Source organism: Dermacentor andersoni, chromosome 3 (genome assembly GCF_023375885.2).
Source record: "Dermacentor andersoni chromosome 3, qqDerAnde1_hic_scaffold, whole genome shotgun sequence".
Classification (NCBI taxonomy): domain Eukaryota; kingdom Metazoa; phylum Arthropoda; class Arachnida; order Ixodida; family Ixodidae; genus Dermacentor; species Dermacentor andersoni.
The window spans coordinates 67,800,025-67,822,910 of record NC_092816.1 but is presented as its reverse complement, the minus strand read 5'-3'; the positions used below and the strand labels follow the sequence as shown (position 1 = coordinate 67,822,910).

At 49.8% G+C, this 22,886-nt stretch overlaps 1 protein-coding gene across 4 annotated transcripts in view; it reads left to right on the top strand.

The window, feature by feature from the left end:
- The window catches only part of tay (tay bridge), a 412,490-nt gene that overhangs the window by 257,275 nt on the left and 132,329 nt on the right, over window positions 1–22,886 (top strand). For 3 of the 4 annotated variants that reach the window (XM_050193868.3, XM_050193845.3, XM_055062307.2), the window contains 2 exons: window positions 3,180–3,206; window positions 4,130–4,156. In XM_050193868.3, coding sequence (XP_050049825.2) covers window positions 3,180–3,206; window positions 4,130–4,156 — 54 coding nt within the window. The remainder of the gene's footprint in view (window positions 1–3,179; window positions 3,207–4,129; window positions 4,157–22,886) is intronic. The other variant, XM_050193859.3, reaches the window with a different exon arrangement.

Genomic DNA, 22,886 nt, shown 5'->3' with positions numbered 1-22,886 from the left:
GAGGGCTGTTTGACCGAGACGAGACTTGCAGTGAGGTGTTCTGTCGGTGACAGGAAACTCTTGCGTCCATATGGACCCATGCACAGTATGGCGTGGTGCGGTGTGGTGTGGTGTGCTGTTGCGAACATGCACTACGCCCATTTTAATATTGTCGCTATTGTAGAGTGTTTTAGTTGAGCGTCTTTACGGTGAGTTCCGCTCCGAGTTGCCCCGCTAAGTCACAACGGAGTGGCGGGCGATTTTCACGTTATGCGTTTGGCGTAGCGGAGCGGACCTTTCGTAGTTGCAGCGCCCTCTGGCCGAATTCAGGGTAATGAAAGAAAATGAAAACACCCATTGATCACTTTTACAAAGTAAAACGAATATATGTAACTTATTTGTCCATGTACTATCTAGACGTGCGCTTGTTATGCGTTACCGTTCCATTTTATCCAGTGGAAAATAAAGCGCAGTCTTGGGGAACGCCACGTGATAGCCAACGAACTTGCTTTTGCATCCAATCCAATCCTTTCTGACGCCAACGCTAGCCAACGCGCTGCGCAGCACGCTCCGCTCAGGCAGCTTGTAAGCTAACCGTTTTTGTTACTCCGCTAGCGGTTAAGCGGAGGGCGCATGCGCATTCGCGCTTGCGCTCCGCTCCGCTGCTTAACGGAGCGTAAAAACGCCAAACTAAAACACTCCAGTATCATCTCCTACCAGTCTAATTTGCCGGTAGCTATTTCATGCTTAGACCCACTCTCGATTACGGGAGAGCCAGCATATTTCTACAGCGAAGCTGTTAAGGGCTACTTTCCCCACTATCGTGTCCGCGTGTAGAAAAAAAATCCCAAAGATAGTGCAATGCAGGGCCGACCCGCGGCGGAGGTGAAGCAGGCGTTAAGCTCTCCCCATACGTGGGCTGATCCCGAAGATAGGGAAATGCCGAGCCGACCCGCGGCGGAGGTGCAGCTCGCCATTAAGCGGCCCACATACACAGCTTCGCTGCTCATCCTTCATAAAGTGAAAGGGCACTGAGTATTGTTCTTATTTTTTATTTTTTATGGCGTGCTTTTTCAAACGCGGCAAGTGGGCGGAGAGATAAACGTATCCGCTAAAGCGTGTTTTTCCCCACAACAACCCTATATTCTGAGAAGCCAGCTTTCGCGAGCGTAGTTCAGGGACGACTTCACGCGGATGGACGGACGCGTACGTATTGATGCCCGCCGGAACCGGCACGCAGTCCTATCGCCAGTCGTAATCTTTCGTTCGGATTAGAGTTTGCGAAATTAACAAGTTTTGAGCTGGGTGAACACCGCACCGCGTTCGGGGTAGAAGATATATGTTTTCGTCTAAATTAGAAGAGTCCTGCCGAAATATGGAAGAAATTCACTTTCAACTTCTTCAACTTAACATGTACCGCATCTTTTCAGCACAGCAGTATTATTCACTCGTACGTGTGTGTAGTACACGTGTATTCGCCGTCTCCCGAGGTTGTTGAGATTTGTATGCCTTCGCACCCCGATCTCTTGGTCCAACTCCAAAACCAGCCTCTTTTGGATGGCTCCAGCTGATGGTTTGACGCAAGTGCAAAGATGAAGCTGCAGGACAGTGATGCGTCGCATTCCCTGTGGTCCCTTGTCGCTTCCCGCCTTCACTGTTCTCGTCACTTGGATTCCGTTGTTCCGTGCTTGCCCGTTATTTCTTTCCAGGCCCCATCTACCGCAGCCGGATTTCTCCCTTCATGCGTCCGGAGACAAGTTGGTTGGGTGCATTGCCGATTCGCTCTTTTTTCCCCTATCTTCTCGCTCGGCTGGCGACAGCTCGGATATCTAGCGTCCGGGTTCCTCCCCCCCCCCCTCCCCCCCTCTTGACATTACTGTCGTATCCTTCCCCCGTTGCGTATTCGCGTTCATGCATTATTTCACCTTCTTCTAGATTTTTTTTTCCTTCTTCATTTTCTTTCGAGTAGCCTCGATGTCTGCACCCGAGCTTGGACTGCTGGGCTCTGTCAGCCTTTGTTCGTGAATTCCATTGCCCGGTTTACTTGAGATTCTCTGTTTCACTACGTCGCGTTCCTTCGTCTTTTGTTTCTGCCTTTGGTCGGCTCTTGTGTTCGGCCGTCGTACGTCCTGTTGAAAAACCATCGCCCGTGAACATCGAGTGAAACACGGCGTGCACTGAACGTGGAGTTAGGGGGGGGGCAGAACAGCAACAACGACGCTACTGTTGGCAGGGCACGCGCGTGCCATGAGCGGCTCCTGCTCCCCTGTCGGCAGATGTCAAAGGCGCTTCTCCTTGGAGGGGGCGAGGGATAAAAACAGCGTGTTTGCCGACGACGACCCACTCCCCTGACGCGGGCGGTTTCCGATTGCTGGCTTTCTCCCCACTACACGCCTCTCTCTCTCTCTCTCTCTCTCTCTCTCTCTCTCTCTCTCTCTCTCGAGGGCATCTCTCTAGGAGCTTGAGGTTGCGGCTTCCGAGTCGGGCGCGCTTGTAATGACTGCCTTCCCTGACGGATGTAACCGAGCTCGAGGGGTGATATAGCGGCCGTCGACTTCTTTTTGTTTCCTTGTATTGCGACTGGGGCTGGGGATCCGGCCTCTTCTCGCATGCATTCTGTAGAATCGACTGTGACAGGTTCTTTACGCGGCCCCTTTACTCACTCTCTCTCTCTCTCTCTTATATCTTCAGCCATCGGCGGATTTCCCGCAGACTGGAAAACGGAAGGCGTGTTAAGGGTGTTGCTTTTTTTTTCTTTCTAACCGATCGTGTTGCTTGACGGTGGTTGTGAAATTGCAACGTGAGGCCTCTGTGTAGCTGGAAGGCGAGTGATGCCTTCGTTGTTTTGCCGCCGATGCGCTTCTTGCGAAGGAAACGGCAAACTGAGACAAATGGTTAAGTTTTACATTCCAAGTGTACGAATGCACTCGATCGCATGCGCGTTACAAATTAAAAGTAAACGAGTTAAAAAAAAGAATAAAAATAAAGGAAAAGGGGCCATCATCAGCATTACGAAAAAAAGATAAAGTTGCGAAACAGAAACTAGAAAGCTCGTGCTATTCACTGACGACTCCACACCCACGCGGTGTTTGTTTTCGCACATTTTATTTGTCGTCATGATGTATATTTAAACTGTTCCTCTTTTTTTAAGCTCTGGTTGTGTTAATCTGACGACATGATGTCTCCATGTTGTGTTCTAGGACAGCGACAGCCAGGACCATAACGCTGTGAGTTATCTATTAAGGACAACTCTACATGTTTCACTGGACCTAACCCGCGACTCCTCGCGTGAAGGATATGATAGATTCGTGTTATAGCGAGACCTAAGGAGAACGTGGCATAAATAACGAGGAATGGCACTTGTGTCGTGCAACTTTCTTGGTCCGGTGTGTATGGCGCTTTTTTTTTCTTCTTTATTATGGAGTGACAACTAGCCCGTAGCTATCCGTATTTCTAACGTCAGCTGGCAGCCTTTATTTTCTTTGAATTGACTGTCCTTCTGTGAAACTAACTGTTATTACACCGTGCTATCGTGTGGAATGCGGATGCTCCTTTACTTGTTTGTGCATTTTTCTCCTTAATGGTTCTAAGAAACGAAAGTTTATCCACACGTTACTTGTCCACAATGGTTTCAGGGGAACGAAGCTGTCATCTGTAGCCTCTCGACAGCTTTGGGTCTGCATCCGTCAGTGACTTCAGTAAGAAGGGATGTAGCTGTGACTAGCCATGGTCAGGCAAAAACGGTTGGTGGCGGCGTGCATGCGTTTGTGGGTAGTTCAATGCACGACCTTCTCTGTCTCAAAAGGTGTGCTTTCTATTGCGAAAGGAGGTCACTATCTATTAGAGCATACGGGGCGTAGAGCATACGGGGCATTATCAGCCAATGCGTACGGGCCATAGAAGGGTGTCCGCCCAATTGTGTGCAGGAATGTGTAGTACGTGATATGTGTTCTTGTTCTGTGGTTGTCACTACTCGTTTTACCTTCTGTTGTATGTTTTTCTTTTTTTTTTCTGTTGTGTCATCTTTGTGTGCGTACCAAGTCGGATGAGAAGAAGCAGAGCTTATATATATGTATATACCACACGACCTTTGGTACGTTTGCGCTAACCGAATTTGTTTCTTTCTTTTTTTTCTCTCCCTCTTTCGCAGTGTGATAGTGAGAGCGACAGCGAAAGGGTGAGTGTTGATTCTGCCTGTCTCGTTTTGCCTTCCCACCGCGCCTGCCGCTGTGGACGCCATCGTGGACGCATCACGCCACTTCGGAGGACGAGCACACCACCCGCGTTTCGCCATGTTTTCCAAACGCCGTGTTACGGGGCCACGAAGCTACTATTTTCTTTATTTTTCTTTTTTTTTAATTTCAACTTGCGCTGTGGCCACGTTAGTTCGTGCTATCGAATTTTCGTCGAAATTACTATCTCTCCAGAAAGTTTTATACCGCGGACATACGGCTACGCATGGTGATAGTGGGACGGGTCGATAATGAATACTCCTACCACATTCACGAGACGACCGGCGTTCTCCTTCTCGTCTCACGATGATGATGTTACGAACATGCTCTTTTGAACTGGGTGGTGACGCATGTTACCCAACTCGCTATGGAGGGGCGCGATTCTTGCTAATCATATGATAACAAGCCAACAAACAAAGACACCAAGGACAACATAGCGGGAATTACTGGTGCTTAATAATTGAATTGTAGAAGTGGTACATTAATTTCAACGAAGGCGGATGAAAAGACAACTGGCCGTAGTTGGGGCACGATCCCCCGTCTTCGCATTAGGCGTGGGATGCTCTTATCGACTGAGCTACCGCAGCGCCGTTTTCCCGTCCACTTTCTTGGGTATTCATGTTTTACTACTATAGAAATAACCCTGGGAGTGTTAGCCAGCGCCACCACTGACAAACCTTGGCGGTGGAATTCATCCCCTTTCAATGCCATTAACGTATAATTTCTTTAATTCAATTATTAAACACAAGTAATTTCCTCTGTGTTGTCCTTGGTGTCTGTGTTGGCTTCTAATGACACACGCACCCATGCGCGACAGCGCCGCCCATCGACTGGCGTACTCGCTAGTATTTATTGACGCTCTTCGCTGGTACGTGCAATGAGGTGTCACCAGAGAAGCACCCTTCTATTCCAGTGTAGCGGCATCTACAGAGGCTGAAAGTGCCTCACGTCGAAACCAGCGGCGGCCTCGCCGATGGTGTTTGTTGAAGCATTATGCAGATTTACTTCAGAAGAGAACCGTAGAGTCGAGGCCCATTTGTGAACCTTGAGCTAGAATGCATTGCTAAGTGCAAGTTGATTTCATTCCTACTGTATAGAAGAAAGAGCGAGAGAAACGGGTAAAGAAACTGCAAATAAACATAGAGGGTATATTCAATCTCGTAGCTCGCAGCGTTGATGTCGAAGCAGCCAGGAAAAAGGAGTTGTGAAGGAAAAGCTTCGGAGGCCTTTCTGTAAGGAACATCTGAAAACAAAGTCGCTACATTTGCAACCAGTGTACGTATCAATACCTACGTTTCTTTTTTTCTTATGCTAGCTGTCACCGTTCCGGACTTACGCGAAGTCGCGTCAGTCATCGTTGTATAAGTGAGGGCGTTGAAACTCTCCCGTCAACGCTGGCCTGACTGTTTCGCCTGTCAGAGCCGGTTCTTGAAGTGAGATTGGGCATGTCCCCCCCCCCCCCTCCCTTTCCGCCCCTCCCCTCCATTCTGCGACCCGCTCCCCAGCTGCATAGTGCTGCATCTGATCGGCGGCGCGTGACAGCTTCCAGCTGGCTCTTCAGTCGCGAAACTGCGCTTGCACCTCATGCGTTGCATCCGCTATGTATACACGCGCACTTATATATACCTTCCGCGACCCCGTTGGCACCGTCGATACGCAGAAGCGCAAGCGGCGCATATCCTATAGGTATACGTGCGCGTTGCCTTGGCTGTCCTTGCACGGAATGCACGACGTTCCTTTCTTTCTTTCAAACTTCTCGGGAGCGAAGTTTGTCGAGGGCAGACATCAACGGCGCCCTCAAGGAACTACGTAACAAGCAATAAAAGTGGAATTTGGCGGAAGATGCAAAAACGAGCGAGTCCGCTTCCGCGCACGCGGGCGCTGGAGAGCGGCGACGACACCCTTCGCGAAGCCGTCTTCAACTTGCGTTTTTTGGCCGGGCCCCTCCAGCGGAGCTCCGAGTTGTCGTCGTCGTCTTCGCTCGAGTGCGCAGCCGGCAGTTATTGACTTGCAAATGGCCGCCCAGCGCAAATGTTGTGCGCGTGCGCACTGTGTGGGCGTCTCTCTCTCTGTCTCTCTCTCGTAGCGTCTTTATTCTCTTCCACCTATACAGTTCTCCCTCTCTCCCTCTCTCGTCGTGTCGTGGTTCGCACGTTCTGCCTTTGTTCTGCTGTCGCGTGCTCGACGGGTCGGACTATTTTGTTTTGTTCCTGGCGTCCGCAGATTGTCCTCGTCTTTTCTCTCGGGGCGTCCGCGCGGGCGCGCTGAGAGGGAGCCCTTTTGTCGCCCCGGCGCGATTTGAATAGGGTCGCCCTAATGAAGAAAACACAGCTAGAGAGTATGCGAGAGGCGGGCGTGTAGAGTGCACTCTTTATGGCACTCGTTTATGCTTGCGTAATATATCCTACTGCGCAGTGCGACGCGTTTCGCGTGTGTGTGGGGAGGGAGGAAGAACTTTTCTCTCGTCACGCGTATTTCGCTATTGTCCCAGAAACGTTACGTACTATGCGTTTCTTTTCGTCTCTTGTCATATTGTTTTTCGTACGTCAGTTTGCTGACAGAGGCGTTAGGAGTGTCGTTTGAATTCTTTTTTTTTTCCTCGCCTATTGTTAGCATGAAAGGCTGGCTCGAATCTCGTTTTTGTTTTCCTGGCCGCCGCGTAGCAAAATTGTTAGCGTTCTTACACACCTGGATCGCGTGACGAGCAACCCTTGCGTTTTTCGTCGTGCGGCAGTCACGCGTGCCGGTTGTTCGAGCGTGCAGCGCTTTGCGGCGGCTGTGACTAGGTCACGTGATAAGCAGAAATAAACGCCCGTTCACTGCGACCGGCGGTGTGTGAAAGACACCGAGCGTTGTCGACGCTTTCAGCTTTTTTTTTTTTTTTTTTTTTTTTCATTTTGTGACCTTGCACCCGTGTTCTTTAGGGGCTGTCCGTGTTGAACGACGAACATACGGTGCCCGTGTCAAGGGACTCCCCCCAATCCCATGCTCCTTTAAAAGGAATGAAAAAAAAAAAAAAAAAAACCCTCTTCCTCGTCCTCCGCGGTTTTCGGAGAAAATCCTGCCTTATGGTTTCGTGCCGAAGCACACTTTTCTTTTGTGCTGAATGTCTCTAACTCCGCCAGTTTCGCATGGCAAGTTGTCCGTACTGTAACCGTGCAGCTGATCACGCCCGGTTATGCGATGAAACGGCATCACGTCGCTTGAGCCGCGTGTGTTTGCGCCGCCTTCATCCTGGTACCCATCCCTGTTAGCCCAGCGTGCGCCTCGGGCAATCATATATGCGCACGTGCTCTTAACTTTCCTCCCTAAATAATTTGGAGTAGCGCTCGTTTCCTATGGCCGCGCCCTGACGTGCGCTGTAGGTTTGTCGCCTGATTATTCATGGTCCATTCCGGTGTTTTTCGCCGAGTCTCCGCTTGTTCAACCACTCCGGGTCGCCGTTACGGACAGTTGGTTCATGCTTGAAGTAGTAAAGGCAAGGCGCAGAAGTCCAGGACTCGAGAAGAAGAAGGCGCCGGTCCTGTCGCTTGTGTTCTTCTTCTAGAGTCCCAGCTGCGCCTTGCCTTTACTACTTCTGTGTTGTTGCTTCGCTGAAATGTACATCAGCTTGCAGTGAATTCCTCCTTTGGAAGACACATCTACGGTGCGACGTAAATGCTATCGCCAAATTTTGGGCACCGTTTCAAGTTCGATTTTGCTTGCGGCAATGTACGAAAAGTGGTGTACAGCCTGCGTCCCACCACGAAGCTTTTGAAGACGCAAGTGTACGAGCACTGCACTATGGCGATAATTAGATTACACGTTAAGTTCACATTTCAAACCTGTTCACAGCACGTACCTTAGCCTGTGTACACAGCCGTGTTGCGCCGGTAAATTGCGAGACCTGCGTTCGGCAGCTGAGTGCCGTACACGATATGTCGCTGAGAGGGACGCTAATGTCGCATTCAACAGAGATATTTCCGGGGAACAGTTAATTTGCACTGTCTGGGGAATAATAGTAGTTGTCGAGGTGTCTCAAACCGGGGTAGACGCAAGGAGAGAAGCCAGAATAATGCTTGAGGCAACACCACGGAATCCATCTCGCTGCATGCCTAAATGAGTACCTGCTCGTTAAAATAATTGGTTAGCATAAAGGTCCGTAAAGTTTTCAGTACTTCAGCTGTTCTTTATATATATAAGTTAACACTATAGCTATAACATAACCGCTGGAAGTATCGAAATTTCTGTGGTATCAACGGTTTTTTTTTTCCTTTTCTTATAATGTTGACCTTCGGTACGTCAAGAGACCAGTGCGCTTCTGCTTTGCTTCGCGCAACGTGCCGTGGAAAATTGCTTAGGCGAGCGGTGAAAAGGGGCTTAAAAGGAGGGCATTACCGAAGCCCGTGTGTACTAATACGGCGCCCGCTCGTTCTCGCTTACTACACCCGCTTTCGTTTTTCTTCATTCCTCTCACGCCAGCCGCTGAACTTCGACCGCCTTCGCTAATTGGGATCGCTTAACAACTCTGCGCTGTTTGCCCTCCCAGCTGCACTCCAGTGCTTTTTCTCGCTCTTTTCCCGCCTCAAGGTCGCGATCCTTCGGCCCCCTTCTCCGCCTAATGGCGCGATCTCGGCGTTCTAAAGAAGCAAGAGCGCGTCGACCCAGACGCGCGGGGGGGCATCGTGTAATCTTTGCGTGTGTTCGCATATATACCGCCGTGTGGATGTATGCGCTCGTTATTTACGGCTGTTGCTGACACGCCTGGAGGGAGGCCGGAGTGGCTTAAGTGATAATCTTATTAATAGCTTCTCAATCCTCCCTTTCCACCACTCCAACTCACTCCTTGAGGAAGAGGCGACGTCGGTCCTTAAAGTCTGCACTTCAGTCTCCGGGCCCAGTCGCTTGATTCTGCGTTTTAATTATGTGTCCCATGCTGGGCTGGAGAGGGGGCGGGGGGCGGGGGGGTCGACGCGCTCAGCTCGCGTGGCGGCATCTCTCTCCTTTCTTCTTTTCTTCTTCTTCTCGTACGTTGTGTAATCGAGCGAAGAGCTGTTCTCGGTCCGTGTTTAACGCTATAGCTGTCGTGGTGGTGCAAGTGCCTGCGCTTTGGCGAGTGCGACGTGTCTCGGCGTATTCTGGCGGACTCAGTCTCGCTGTATATTCGCGTGTTAGGTTCACGCGTGTGTAATCGGGCTTTCGAGACAGGAACGGCGAGAAAATTGACGCGGGAGACGACGCGGTATAGGGCGGAGTTGGACGTTGTACGTTTACGCATTTGACGGCTGAGCGCGGACTTGGAATGTCGTATGTTTAGCCGTGGTGGTATGGTCCTTTCAGTGCGAAACGCAGAGCTTATTTAGGCGTTTAACACACGACGTGCGTAATAAGCGTTAGGCCTTTAACGATGCTTTCGACGTGGCCCAGGCTGTGCGCGAAATTTCTCTTTTGGTTGGTTTGTCGGTTTGTTTGTTGCTTTCTATCGCTTCGTGAACATTGATGGGCCTTTGTGGTACATATTAGAAGTTGCCTGTGGCGCTGATTACCGCGATAATTATTTGCTGCATGCTTGTTGAGTAATCGACTTTTGTGCGTATCGTTTTTATGCTTTCCAGTGTTACTGCAGTGGCGGTACTGCACGCACGCCTCGGCTTTGTTTGTCCTGTAGGTCAAGTTTTGTATCCAGTGGAAGCATGAGCAGCCACATTTTCCTCTCGTGGGTGACTTTTCTTCCCCTGGTTTCCGTATCAACTCGCTTAGCGTTTAGCTCGAGCGGATGTTAATCGCGGTGTTCGTAAGTCGTGCACTGCTTCTGCATCGTTTGACTAGCACATGCGCCTTTGTTTGTGACTCATTTGTAGCGCTAACAATGCGTAATTCTATATGTTTCTTTGTTAACGAGTATTTATTCTAATAAGCCAGTGCGATGGTGCCCTGCTTTCTTTCTTTATTACTTTAGCTTTGATTTTTTTTTTTCTTTTTTTTTTGGGCGTTGTAAGCTTTGACTTTGAGGCAGCACGCTTCTTAGTGGCCACGTTTCCCATTTTGCCACAGCTAGCTTGCAGCAACAGTAATTTTAATAAATAAACCTGCTCTATAGACTAATAGGCGCTGACCCATGAAGAGAGAGAGAGAGAGAGAAAGGACGCACGCTTCGCGGAATTCTAGCAACCTTAGTATCTCCTATATCCTATACAAGTAGCCGCGTCACGCTTACACGTGACAAGCTGTAGCGCACCTTTCGTAGCAATTAGGTCTCGAGCTTCAGCTCAGCCGGTTGTTTCGCCAAGAGGAAGTAATTTGTTTCTAATTAAACGTCGAGCGTAAACTTGGCCCGCGCCTTCCCCGCTCGTCCTCATGCGTATGTCTGGCCGAGGCTCGTGCAGGAAGTAGACAAAAAAAGAAAAAGCAAGCGAGCGCGAACGAATATTGTAATGTCGCACTTCGCATGGTGTAAGTACAGGCGACGCTCTCCTGGGTGGTGGGGGGGTCTTCTTTGCATATACGCCGCCGCCGCGCAGTTCCGCCGAACAGGTGTTCCCTTACAGTTGCCCCGGCATTTTCGTCTTGCAGCGAAGGAATAATTTACGTGCAACCTTTCGCAACAGCGCAGCTCATTAGTGCGCCGTGTCTTTTCCTTAATAACCTCCGGCGCTGCCGCCGCCGTTGGTTCGGCGGTCCGTTCGGCTGCGTTTCTGTCATTAGGATAGCCATTCCGTGATTAGACTGTAGTCTGAAATGGATACGTGCAAGCCATATTCGCGTATACCTGTTCTCTCTCTCTGTCCGCGTCGGTGCTTTGAACGTTTGGTTGCACTTCTGCGCGCGGTTGTGTGCTTCTCAGCGATGGCTGCATTGGCTACCGTGTTTGCTGGCGCATATGCTTGCCCGACCAGAGCTGTAGCGCTGCGAGCACGCGGGAGCACGAACTTTTATCACGCTAACTATATAGAGCGCTGGAGGTTGGAGGTGGTGTTTACTGATTAACCGACGAGACGTTATATTAGCTTTATATGTAGGTTATCCGCTGCTCGCGACGACTAGCCTGGGGAACGTATTTGCTTGTTTTGATGTGTTTGAATAACTGGTAAGTGTGTATTTATGCATGTTTGAGAGCATACGCGCACGTCTTGTTGTCCTTTGTCCATGGGAGTGTTTAAGCAGTTTTCAATTTCACATTCCCCGGTATTGTACGAGGTATAGTGCGCATGTCGAGTGCGTTTTGAGTATTAATTCTCAGGGTGTCGGTCGAACTTCGGTTAAAATGTGACAAGTTTATTGTAACTGAAGTATTCGTTGCTGCACCTTATCAGTCACAGTAATTAATGCGCCAGTTGAAGGAATTCTCTTTACGCACGAACATGTCGGCGCAATTCGTTATTCATTGACGCACTGTCGCGGTTCCCGGTGCGACTCATATCTGCGTTTATTGTGAGCGAAGAAATCGTTTTGTTGCACACGTGTTCAGCTACACTTCCGATGGGACAAGAATAGCCCGCACCTAATCAAGGCGCGCGAGCGTCCTGTCTACGCTTGCTTATTGAATCAAAGCGCCTGTTTTAATTAGGGAGAGCAAAAGAATCCACAAAGTCTTTCGTAGCGCGTCTCCTAGCAAGTCGCCTATTATTTAGCGCAAAATTCTTGAGGCTTTATAGGCACTTATAGATAGGACACAAAACAGAGCCAAATTTTGAACAGCGATATTAGAATCCGAGTCATGAATATGCCAAGCACGTCTAACATACCGAATCCGTTTTCCTTTTTTTTTTCTGTCCGTGAAGCTCGCCCTGCGGCGTAGTTTATGTAAATGAAAGCACGGAGCCGTGGCACAGAAATTGCGATAGTACCTTATATATATATATATATATATATATATATATATATATATATATATATATATATATATATATATATATATATATATATATATATATATACATAACGCGAGGACGTGCTCACGCGTTCCGGGCCAGCCTTATCGATTCTCACAGTTTCAACTATTTCCATTAAGTCATATCTGTGCTCCGAGAACACGCAGCGTTTCTGTAACAGTGTATCTATCCATGCCTGTAGGCTCCCTTTCTCGATGATATTGCACTACATAACAACTAAGATATCATACTAATTGTTGCGGCTTAGGGTGGCGTTAGGGCAAGGAATCCACCAAGCCCATCGACGAGTACGTCAGTTAGTAGGAATGGAGGGAAAGCGGTTTATTTGGCTTAGTTACACTGCTCCAGTTACGGAAGCCCGCTTCATGCAGGAGCAAGTTAAACGTCCGAGTTCACATCAGGACGCTCTGTCCGCACTGCACGAAAAGTATCCGCTTTTAATACCGTCGCCTTCCCTAGGCGAGTGGACTAGGGAATCTAAAGACTGTCCAGCAGCAAATCACAATCGTCTAGTCCGTTGCAATACCACGCTCATGCTATCGCAACGCTCCGCAATAACCCCCGCCTCCGAAGCCCCATGTTATGGAATATGCGGCCGAATACCAACCTTCGAATCTATATAAGGTCGCCGTCGTCGTTCGGTAGCATTTGATGTTGGCCCTCCTCATCATTTGTTCAGGCTGTCTGCTAGGGGTGAGGGTTGTAGCCTTTTATGGACCCGTCGACAGTCGCTGTCCATGTGCTGTCCATGTTTCGTTGTCGTCTAGATAGGCGCTGATGGATGGGTGGGTGTTTGCCTCGTCGCAAACGTCTAATTAACGCCTTTGTGGTGTTTAGACGTTAACACAACTCTTTGCTTGCAACGTTCGTAACTCATTCCACGTCATGGAAACAGCATACGTACGGCCGAGCACGTCACCTCACCGCATTTATTGTTGCCATTATTATTTCGTCCAGCGCTTTTCTTTTAATAGACGGCGACCTCATCTTCCTCTAGCGTGAGAGAAGGTGGTGCGCAACAGATTTCGATCAGGACTTACGTGTATCTATATGCCGCATCGCATAGTTGAACCTCAATGTTCGGCGCTATTCGAAATTCCTTTGGTGGGCCTCCCGCGTATCTGTATTGCCGGTGGCTCGTTTATATAATGGTCTCAGTCAGAATGGCGACTCGTATATATGCCGGTATAGGGTAATATCCCTCGTAAAAAGCCTTTGTCAAAATGTACTTTCCGTACCTCGAAAATTCCATCCACTGTTTGATGTATCCGGTAACGAGTCCCGCCAGGCGCATTATTGCGTTGCGGCGTCGTTGGTGGAGAACTCGCGTGGCGCTCGAGCAGTCGGTGCCGATAACACGTTGTATGCGCCGTGGCTGTCTGGTTTTTTCCCAACTAAACATAAAACGTGCCCGACCGCGCTCAATACCGTTTCGCTTCCTCTTTCAAGTCGCACAATGATGGCTTCTTGTTCTGACTCTTTGGGTCGCTGCGGATTTCTCATATCTGGCTGATTTTCGTCGATTCGTTTCGCTTTGAAGTTGCGGGAGACGACTGCGAACGCGCGTGCCTCAGCGCGACGGCTTTGAATCGGAAGCTGGTTTCAAGTTATTTCTCCCTTTGGATACGCCGCTCTTGCTGGCGACTGTTGAAGCATCAAGTGTGACTGCTCGTCATTCGGAGTGCTCGTCCGTGAATATCCGTAATATGAGTTTCGTATACTATACGGTTGCATGTAATGGGATTCTCATATTCGGATGTACTCACTTTTATATCCGCATGTAATGGCTTATGGGAGTCTCGATGGCAGTGTGCGAGTTTGAAGTCTCGCTTGGTCGATGCTATTCTTACATCCCGGGGTTTTGCTAGCGCAAAGCCTGCATGAAATGCATCTGACATGGTCATAGAGGATCAGTCAATCAATCAATAGATCAATCAATCAATCAATCAATCAATCAATCAATCAATCAATCAATCAATCAATCAATCAATCAATCAATCAAAGAAATCATATTGTGCTGGCATTAGCATAGCTCGTAAACGGTGCTGGAGCAGTAAGCACCGGATATTTCTCGCGCTGTGAACCAAAGAATGGCTGCGCGTTAGGAAAAACTCACTGCAGAATCTATGAACGTCTCGCCTCTTTTCGTATGCAGTGCTTTCGTGTCTGCTGCATATGTCATAATTTACGCGAAGTACGCTGGCACTCTTGACAGCGCGCATGGTTAATATGCGACGCATACGGTGGTGAAACGTTGTTACTTAATAATAATCATAAAAAAACAAAAGTCACAGAGGAGCAGGCTTCACGTATAAAGACGCTCGATTTGACAGTCGTGCATGCGCATATGTAATACGAGGATGAAAAACGGCTCTAGTGGATTGCGGATTTCGCAGTCCATGCGAAACTTGGCAGGAGCGGGGATGAAGTAACGCGAAGTGTCGAGCCTCCCTCCGCGATTCCACGTCCCCCTCACCTTTCGTTTGTGCGTTGCTTTCCAGCACGTGTAGACGCGCCCGTCTTGCCACTAATCGGCGTGTAGTAGGAGCTACGTGTCAGAGGCGCCCGTGCGTGTAGTTGTTTTTTTGCGAGATTGTGCCTATACCGATGCGCGTTCCGCGTCGGGCGACATGCGTGGGTGGGCGTTTCGTCACCGCGCGGTTCAGTCACCCGGTCTCCGCGGCCGCCATGCCGTGCGCCGCACATGGTGCGCCGCGCCTTTGGAAAGACGTGGCGCCGTCTGCGGGCTCCGCTTCACGAGGTCGACCGCCGGAAGGCGCTGCACGGCTGGCGAGCGCGTTTCGAAACAGTTCGGAGCGTGCTGCTATATTTGCATGCGCCCGCGCGAAGCCAACCTGCGGCCGATAGATTCTTCGCTCGCGAACCGCGCGCCTCTAGCTTTTCACAACGTGCCCTTTGGGCTGGAACTCGCTCTTCAATCTGCTTTTATATGTGTTCGGGCGACGGACTCGGATACCGCGTGCACGTGGAGGTTTTTGCTCGGGGAGCTATAGGCCACTGTTAAAAAGAAATAGCGACGCGAGATTTGCGTCTTTTCATTTGCGTAAATGCAAGTCCTAAGCTTCGAAGCTTTAGACCGATTACTTGAAACGTAGGGTGACTTAAATAACTTAATGTTGTAGCCTTTTCCTTGAATTACTTTCCCTTCCCAGAACGTCGATGTGTCATCACGCAGATGGTGGTCGCGTATGAAGTGGGAGGGGGAGGAACATCTGGGAAACGTAAGACAGTTTATACCTTATATATACATCGGGCCCTAGCAACGAGTAGCAGAGTATAGCTGACAGCAGAGCGAGCCGGAGAGGTAGCGCCAAAAATGTCAAAGCTTTGCTCCTACGTGGCCACATTTAGCGTCAAGACGCAAGGGCACATACACTGCCCGGGGACCGAAACGGAATCAGGTTCTCAACAAAGCAGTTGTGGGGAATTATTTACAGCTTTCTAAGGATTGCTTGTTTTGTATTATTTAATATATATATATATATATATATATATATATATATGTGTGTGTGTGTGTGTGTGTGTGTGTGTGTGTGTGTGTGTGTGTGTGTGTGTGTGTGTGCGTGTGCGTGCGCGCGCGTGTGTGTGTGAAGATTTCGAGGTCTGAGGACATTCATTCTACGCAAAACAATAGAAAGTCGGAAATGTGATCTCAGGCTTCTTTACGCCACGCGCATTCATTTTATGAAGCGAAGGCTGTGGCAGACTAGCATGCAACTGCGTTCATGACGTCAGTGTATTCGCGGTTTTTTTAAAGGAAATGCGAATGCGCCTTTCCTGCGAGCGACTTTTGCTGCCATAAGCCATGATGTATCAGATGGATTAGGGCATTCGGGTCAAACTTCATGCACCCTTTGAAGTGTCGTGTTTCACGACGTATTCGATATATGTTCTCGGGTGGTATTAGAATTAGCATTCTTAAATGAACTACAAATGCGTGAGCCTTTGCGAGTCATCGAGACCCAGTGTGGCTTCGACATCTTCAGTTGCGTGCAACGCACGCGCGTTAGTGTTATTAGAGTTGTCGGATGATCTCGCCGCTGCCACCAATTGTAAGGGTTGTAGGTCGTAGGGAGGAACTTGGTGGGGACATTACTAGGCGTACAGGGTTCATTTACAGATATTTACATTAGAACAAGAGATACATTCGACAGTCTAGCGTGGCTCCCAAATGGAGCACGCCAGACGAAGCATACAACATGCTAGCACGAAGCTCCAAACACATTTCTCGAGCACGAGCATACTGCTCACGAGCACGATCACAGAGCACACTGACGAGCCCACTCTAGCAGGCGACAAACAGCTGCTTATAAACACTCCGTGTTCCCTAGATCCCTAGCTGAGGGAAACGTTCGAGTCATCGTAGCCGGCCCGCCTTTGAGGGAAGGGGGGAGGGGGTTTACACGCACACATTCCGCACAGGTTTCACTGCCCTCTCCGAGGTGAAACGGGCCCCTCAGCACTCGGGGCTTACGTATTGAAAGGCGTGTCTTATTCCCCGAGCTGACCACCGCAGCGTGGCCGCCGGTTGTCCATTGTCTTGCGTCCTGTAGTCGCCACGAGTGTCAGCAAACTGTGACGAATCCTGGGGCCCACGTACCGCAAAGCACCCTTTTGTTAGGGAAGCTCTTCTTGCTGCAGAGAGACCATATCGGCGGTGGCGGGTTCAGTAACAATAGTTGGTCCGCCGATCGCGTTTAGTCACAACGGCGCCGAGGGGGTGTTGAAGCGGCACCTCGAGGTCCCTACGAAATGAGTCACCGCAGCAATTGTGATAGGCTTCCATGGTTCTCTTCGGGGAAGGTCGCAACGCTCGCAGCTGCAGCTGGCTGAGAAAACTTGCATGTTGCCACCTCGGCAGGCAATTCCTAGCAGTGTATGCGTAAGCAAGTGCTGTCGCGCGAGGGCATATCATTTCGAATCTTGCGTGCGATGTGACGAACGCCTCGCGTGCGGCAGCTGTAGTGTTGCACATTCGCCCGTTTCCCGCAGAGTTTGCCGCTGGTTTTCTAGCGCTTCGCCCTTTAAAAAAATCTCGGAGATTGAGTTCTCCTCACCAACTGCAGAATACACGCAGCGCGTGTGCCTTTATCGCCTACCTTTAGACTTTTTTTTTAGTTAAACGAATTTAAGGAGGTATTCGGGTATGTATAGGCGGCACCAACTACTTACTCTCTTCTCTGACATACACAATCGTGCTCGAAAAGACAAATGTTATTGAAACAATGATCAGAAAAAAAAAAACACACTTATCAGTTCTGAAGCTCACGTGCAAAACAAATCTTGCCCGAACTTTAAAAGAGAGACAAGTCATAAGGGAAGGACAGGAAAGTTAACCATGACTAAGCCCGACTGGCTACCCTGCACCAGAGAAGGGGGTGTGAAGAACGGCCAGCTGCAGTGCAAGTTTGCCAGCCAGTTACGCCAGCGGTAGTAACCTTATCTTGGAACGCCGCCGCCGACCTATAGCCTCGTCGCCGTTGCGAGTGAAGGAGTTCGACGAAGCAGGCTTTGTGCTGAAACCGCCAACCTCTAGCCTCGTCGCCGTTGCGAGTGAAGGAGTTCTACGAAGCCCCTCTGACGTCGGCTCCGGACCATTGTACCTGTGCATGTGAGCCCGCTTCCTCCAAAAGGGCGGGTCATCTACGGTGACGTCGAACGGTGACGTCGAACGGTGACGTCGAACAATGACTGGACGAACGTTTCCGTCCGCTTGGAATCAAAGGGCGACCAAGTGCTTGTAAGCAGCGATTGTCGGCTGCTGGAGAGTGCTCATCGTAGTGAGCTGAGTGCTCGTTGTCGTGCTAGAAATGTACTAGTGAGCTGAGTGCTCGTTGTCGTGCTCGAGATGTACTAGTGAGCTGCGTGCTCGTTGTCGTGGTCGAAATGTACTAGTGAGCTGTGAGCTGCGTGCTCGTTGTCATGCTCGAAATGTACTAGTGAGCTGTGTGCTCGTAAGCTGTTTGCTGTGTGCGTCGTCTTGCGTGCTCCATGTGGGAGTCACGCTAGACTGTCGATGTATGTCTTGTCTAAGATGTAAATAATGTAAATAAATCCTGTTCACCGAGTTCCTCTCTACGACCGTCCATTCCTTCAAATGGTGGCAGCGGCGGGATCGTCCGACAACTAGGTGGGTAAAAATTGCCCGTTCGTTAGATACCCTTCTGCACCGTTTAGGGCGGGACGTGGCCTACGCAACCCGTTTTTTGCACCGAATAATAATGTCGCAGTTTCGCTTGAAAAGGGCAGCGTCGGTTGCGATAGCAAATTAGTAGACGCAGTAAAGATAGTATAGGTTTATCGGCCGTATAAACTTCTGAACATTCACTTACGAATTTAAGCATGGTGTCAGCGCGCAAAGGCAAACACGAACACGTCACACTCAATGACTGCGGACACTCACTGTCAAAACGCTGGCGTGAGCCAGCGCAGGAGCGGCAGCAGCGAGCGAAGTGACCATCGTGCTGTCTATCGCGTCAGCGCAAACTGAGAGGCGAGAACACAGCACACGCAAAGCTACGACCCGTCGGCCCACCTATATACTCTGCCGCGAAAACAGATCGCTTTCAACATGAAGCCCACTCGTTGCAGCCGAAGTACATTTGCCAGTGGTAGCGGTTCTCTCGCTGATCTCATCTGTGTTACGTTGGGCCTCTCCCATCAGCAGCTTGACGTATACTGCCGTCGGTGTTTCGCGCGATGACCCGAAGCGGATGTCGATCGGCTTGTTTCTTTTACGTGGTCGTTCTTTAGCTTGCCGTGCTTCTTCCCGCACAATTTTGTTCATTTCAATGTCCGGCATCGTATTTCCGGAGCGATAAATGAAAAGATTTAGGACGCCGTTACGCATTTTTTAATGCTGCTTTGAGAATGACACAAGCTGTTTGCCGCAGGGCAGTGAAATGAACTATTCTCCCTGTCCGAAGGCAAAGCAGATCATTTGCGGATAACCGTTCTTTCCTGCAAAATATGCCAAAGAGAATCACGGTGGTGCGATCGTTCAGCCAGCACGAGAATGATTGCTATTACATGCATTTGTCTATTATTCGTGTTCGTGGCTTGCGACCTTTCTTGCAACGTTGTTTAGCAAGCATTTATCTTCCTAAATTTCCAAGCAGCGATAGTTTCTAAACACAAGGCAATGAGTTTCGGTGCCCGCGCTTACAACATCGGGAACTGCTTCATTTGTAACGCTAAATTTTCACGAGTACGATCAATTTGCGAATTGCAGAGCCGTCTGAAACCCGACGGACGAAGTTTATGCAAATTCATGTACTATAGCCATCATTCATGTATGCTGAGGTGCTAACGTGTACGTGTTGTGTCAAATTCGTCTGATTTTATATAATTCTACCTTGGTGGCGCTTTCAGCCAATCACGGAAGTCACGGTAGCCCTGTGAGCCAATCGTAATTTCCAAGATGGCGAATTCGACAACATGGCGGAATTTGACATTTCCAGAGCAGCATTATTGGCTGAACATTCATACTTGCAGCTCGCGTACTATATAGCGCAAGATTTGCCTTTAGTGATTTCTGTATATTTATAGGAAGCTCTATGTGGTTAACGAGAAACGAATTTCACGGCAATCTTGCCGCGGCGTCTGCTTCAGCTGAGCTCCCCGTGCGATACGTTTGTGTGGTGCAGTTGTCTATATCTATACAGTTTCTTCCTTCGCTGGCTTTGGTTGCAGCTCACAGAGGGAATTAACGGAGGCGGCGGTCGTTCAGCTTATATAAGTGCACTGGAGGTTGAGCCGTGGCTATACGACGAAGAGAGAGAGAGAGAGCGTCGGCTCTTCTAACTCCGCGACCACTTCCGCGACGCAGACGTTCCATTCTGAAAGACATGAGGGTACTTGGCTTGAGACGCCGAGAGAGTTTTTGAGATAACGCTGACTCTGCTGCCGAAAATGGAAGTATCTAGCGATGAGAGCAGGGCTTCCGAGCGCGCTTTCATTGCGAACTTATTCCCCATCCGCCTTAGTCCCCCCCCTGCTTTTCTCTTTGTATCTTGGTCTTTCATGCCGTCCTTATCCCGTGGAGAGAAAGAGAGAAAAGAGCTTATGTGGGGCTCTTCGAGGCTTTCTTCGTGAAAGGTAACAAACTCTCACCGTGTGCGGTAAGGCTGCGTCCTCTGCCCTCGGCTGTTACCTTGTTTGTCATCTTCGGGTCTTCCGCGTCGTCTCCTGTTTACTTCCTCACCCCCGCGGTTTGCTTGGCTTGTGCGTTCGCGTTGATTCCTATGGTGCTGTGCAACTGTTCTTTTTTTTTCTTCTGTGAATTATTTTGTTTTAGTACGCGTTTGCAATTCAAGCGCCTCTTGCCAATGGTCGACGGCACGGCACGGCGTATTTTGTTGCGTAGGAGTGGGTGGTGTACGACTGGCTGGCTTGAAGGAAAGAAGCGAAGCGGAATTGCGACAGGAGCGCCGTCTTAAGCGGAGTCGCGAAAACGGGCGGGCCAAGAAAATCCCCTCTTTTTCTTTCTTTTGTTTCTCTCTCTCAGCTTGCACAGAGAGGATTGATCGGGGGCGGATTTCCCCTCCCGCGAACGCGCGCACTCCCGAGATTATATAAAGATGCCCCGGTGAAAAAGCGATTTCTTCCTTCCACACGCCCTCTCGATACAAAGCCCCGAGGCGCCTTCTACGCTGGAGACTCGCGCTATCTGCGCGTGGGCTGTTCTTTCTCTTTGTGATCGTTCTTTTGTTTCGTTCTCTATTATGTACCGTAGCCAACGTCTTGTTGGCTTTTCGCTGTAGTGCAGCCGGAGACCGGCCTTATCTCGACCGGGCGGGCGGGCTCGGGCGCCTTCCTCGCCCGCAAGCTTTCCTTTTTAAGCACTCTTTTCCCCTGTACGGTCTGCTCCACCGCCGGGCTGCCGATTCGGGGAGCGCTGCGTCATAGGCGTCGTCGCGGTGAAGAGTTGCTCAAACGCTTTCTTTCTTTCTTTCTTTCTTTCTTTCTTTCTTTCTTTCTTTCTTTCTTTCTTTCTTTTATAGTGAGTACTACACGATGGGCTCACTCGTAACTCGCGACACGAGCGCGGTGTCACAATGATGTATGGCGCTCTTCGTCGCCGGTTTCTCGGCTTAGCGAAGTACGCGTACTTCTTAGCGAGTAGTTATACGTCATTTCTTTATTTTATATTATTTCGTTTTATTGCCGTTCACACGGAAGCTTACTTTCCGTTCTCTCTCTCCGGGATCACAGCAGGGCTTTGCCGATATATCCGTCTTCCGCTGCCTTCTCCTGACGAGGTTCCTCTACACCTAACTCTGCAGGCACGGTGTACAAGCGCTGATCCCAACTTTCCGAAAGCATGATGGCGGCATTTTCGCGTGTACCTATATTTCGCTGATCAGTGCATCATGACATTTGACTTCGTAATTGTGCTGCATCTTTTGCCGGTCGTTTACTGTAGACGGCACCATCGTGACTTTCCGTTTCGGAGCACCTGTGCAGATTTAATAATGCCGTTCAGTAATGAGAGTGGTTTGCGCTTTCTGACAGAGGAAAGGGGGCGGGGTGGGGGGGGCTCGTTCACTGTGCGCATCTAAAGCTTCAGAGAAGGTTCCATTCAGTCGAACTTAGCCCGATGTGTTGCCAGGGCCCTTCTCCTTGTTATCTTTTTTTTTTTCCAGTTCGGCTACCGTGACCCGTAGCTGCATTATACGGAGTTGGTGAAACAGAGCATGGCCTCCGAGATCTGGTGCCGCGCGCTGCCCGGTTCCGGGGGCCGTGGACGGAGTAGAGGGTGAAATTTATTCATCCCTCACTTGCTTGGCTGTCCTTCGTCGTTTGAGCGTCTTCTCTCACTGAGTACCATGCACTCCTTTGCACACAACTACGTACGCGACGTATAGTAATGTGGTGGCCGACGATGAGTAGATGCCGAATCGAGAGACCCTTTGTTTGCACGAGTGCCGCGGAGCCATTCGCCAGGCCTCTTTCGACTAGCGATGTGAATGTTGCTCGAGGCCTCCTTCTCGTTTCTCTCCGTGTGGCCGCGTCGGCCCTCTCGGCCAGCGTTGGCGCGCGTCCGGTTATTACGCGCTCCTTTGCATACGCAAGCCATTTTTCTTGGGCAAATTGTATCGCATTTGAGGTGCCGCATGCATAAGCTATCGGGCCCCTTCGCGAGCGCCATCTGTGCCGGCGACCGTAAGTATGCGGAAGTACAAAATATAGACGCTTGAGCAGAGCAGGGTATAAAAAGAAATTCGGTGAAATAAGCGGGGAAATAAAGAAAGCAAATGAAAGAGTCGTCCGGGGAAATAGCTAGAGAGAGGAAGGAATTATATGGGGCGATGTTGCCCCCCCCCGGTCCTTTCCGTATAGGTTTCTTGCGGTTGAGCAAAAGTGAAATAAGGGGCAAACGCAAACGGCGCGCGAAGGAGAGCTTGCACTGAAAGCCTGAGAAAGTACGAAATGGATCGAGGCTCTCGTAGAATCAACAACTCACATCGCATAACGGCGCCAACAGAGAATCGTTGTCATTTGCAGAAGCAAGGGGCACTGCTCGGAATTTTTTTCTTAGATCGTCTTCAAAAGCCACTGAATCGAAAAAAAGAAAAAGGGAGATAAATAGAAAAACAGGGCGAGATAAAGTCGAACGGGGCCCATGTTGAATAGGAGCGAATGAGCGAATAGACAAAAACATATATATAAATAAAGAGAGCAAGAGGGAGAGAAAGCGAGAGAGAGGGGGGAATGCGCACGTTTGTGCGATGAAAGGGCGGCGAACGTGTGATGACAGGAACGCGCGAAGAACGTGGGTGTG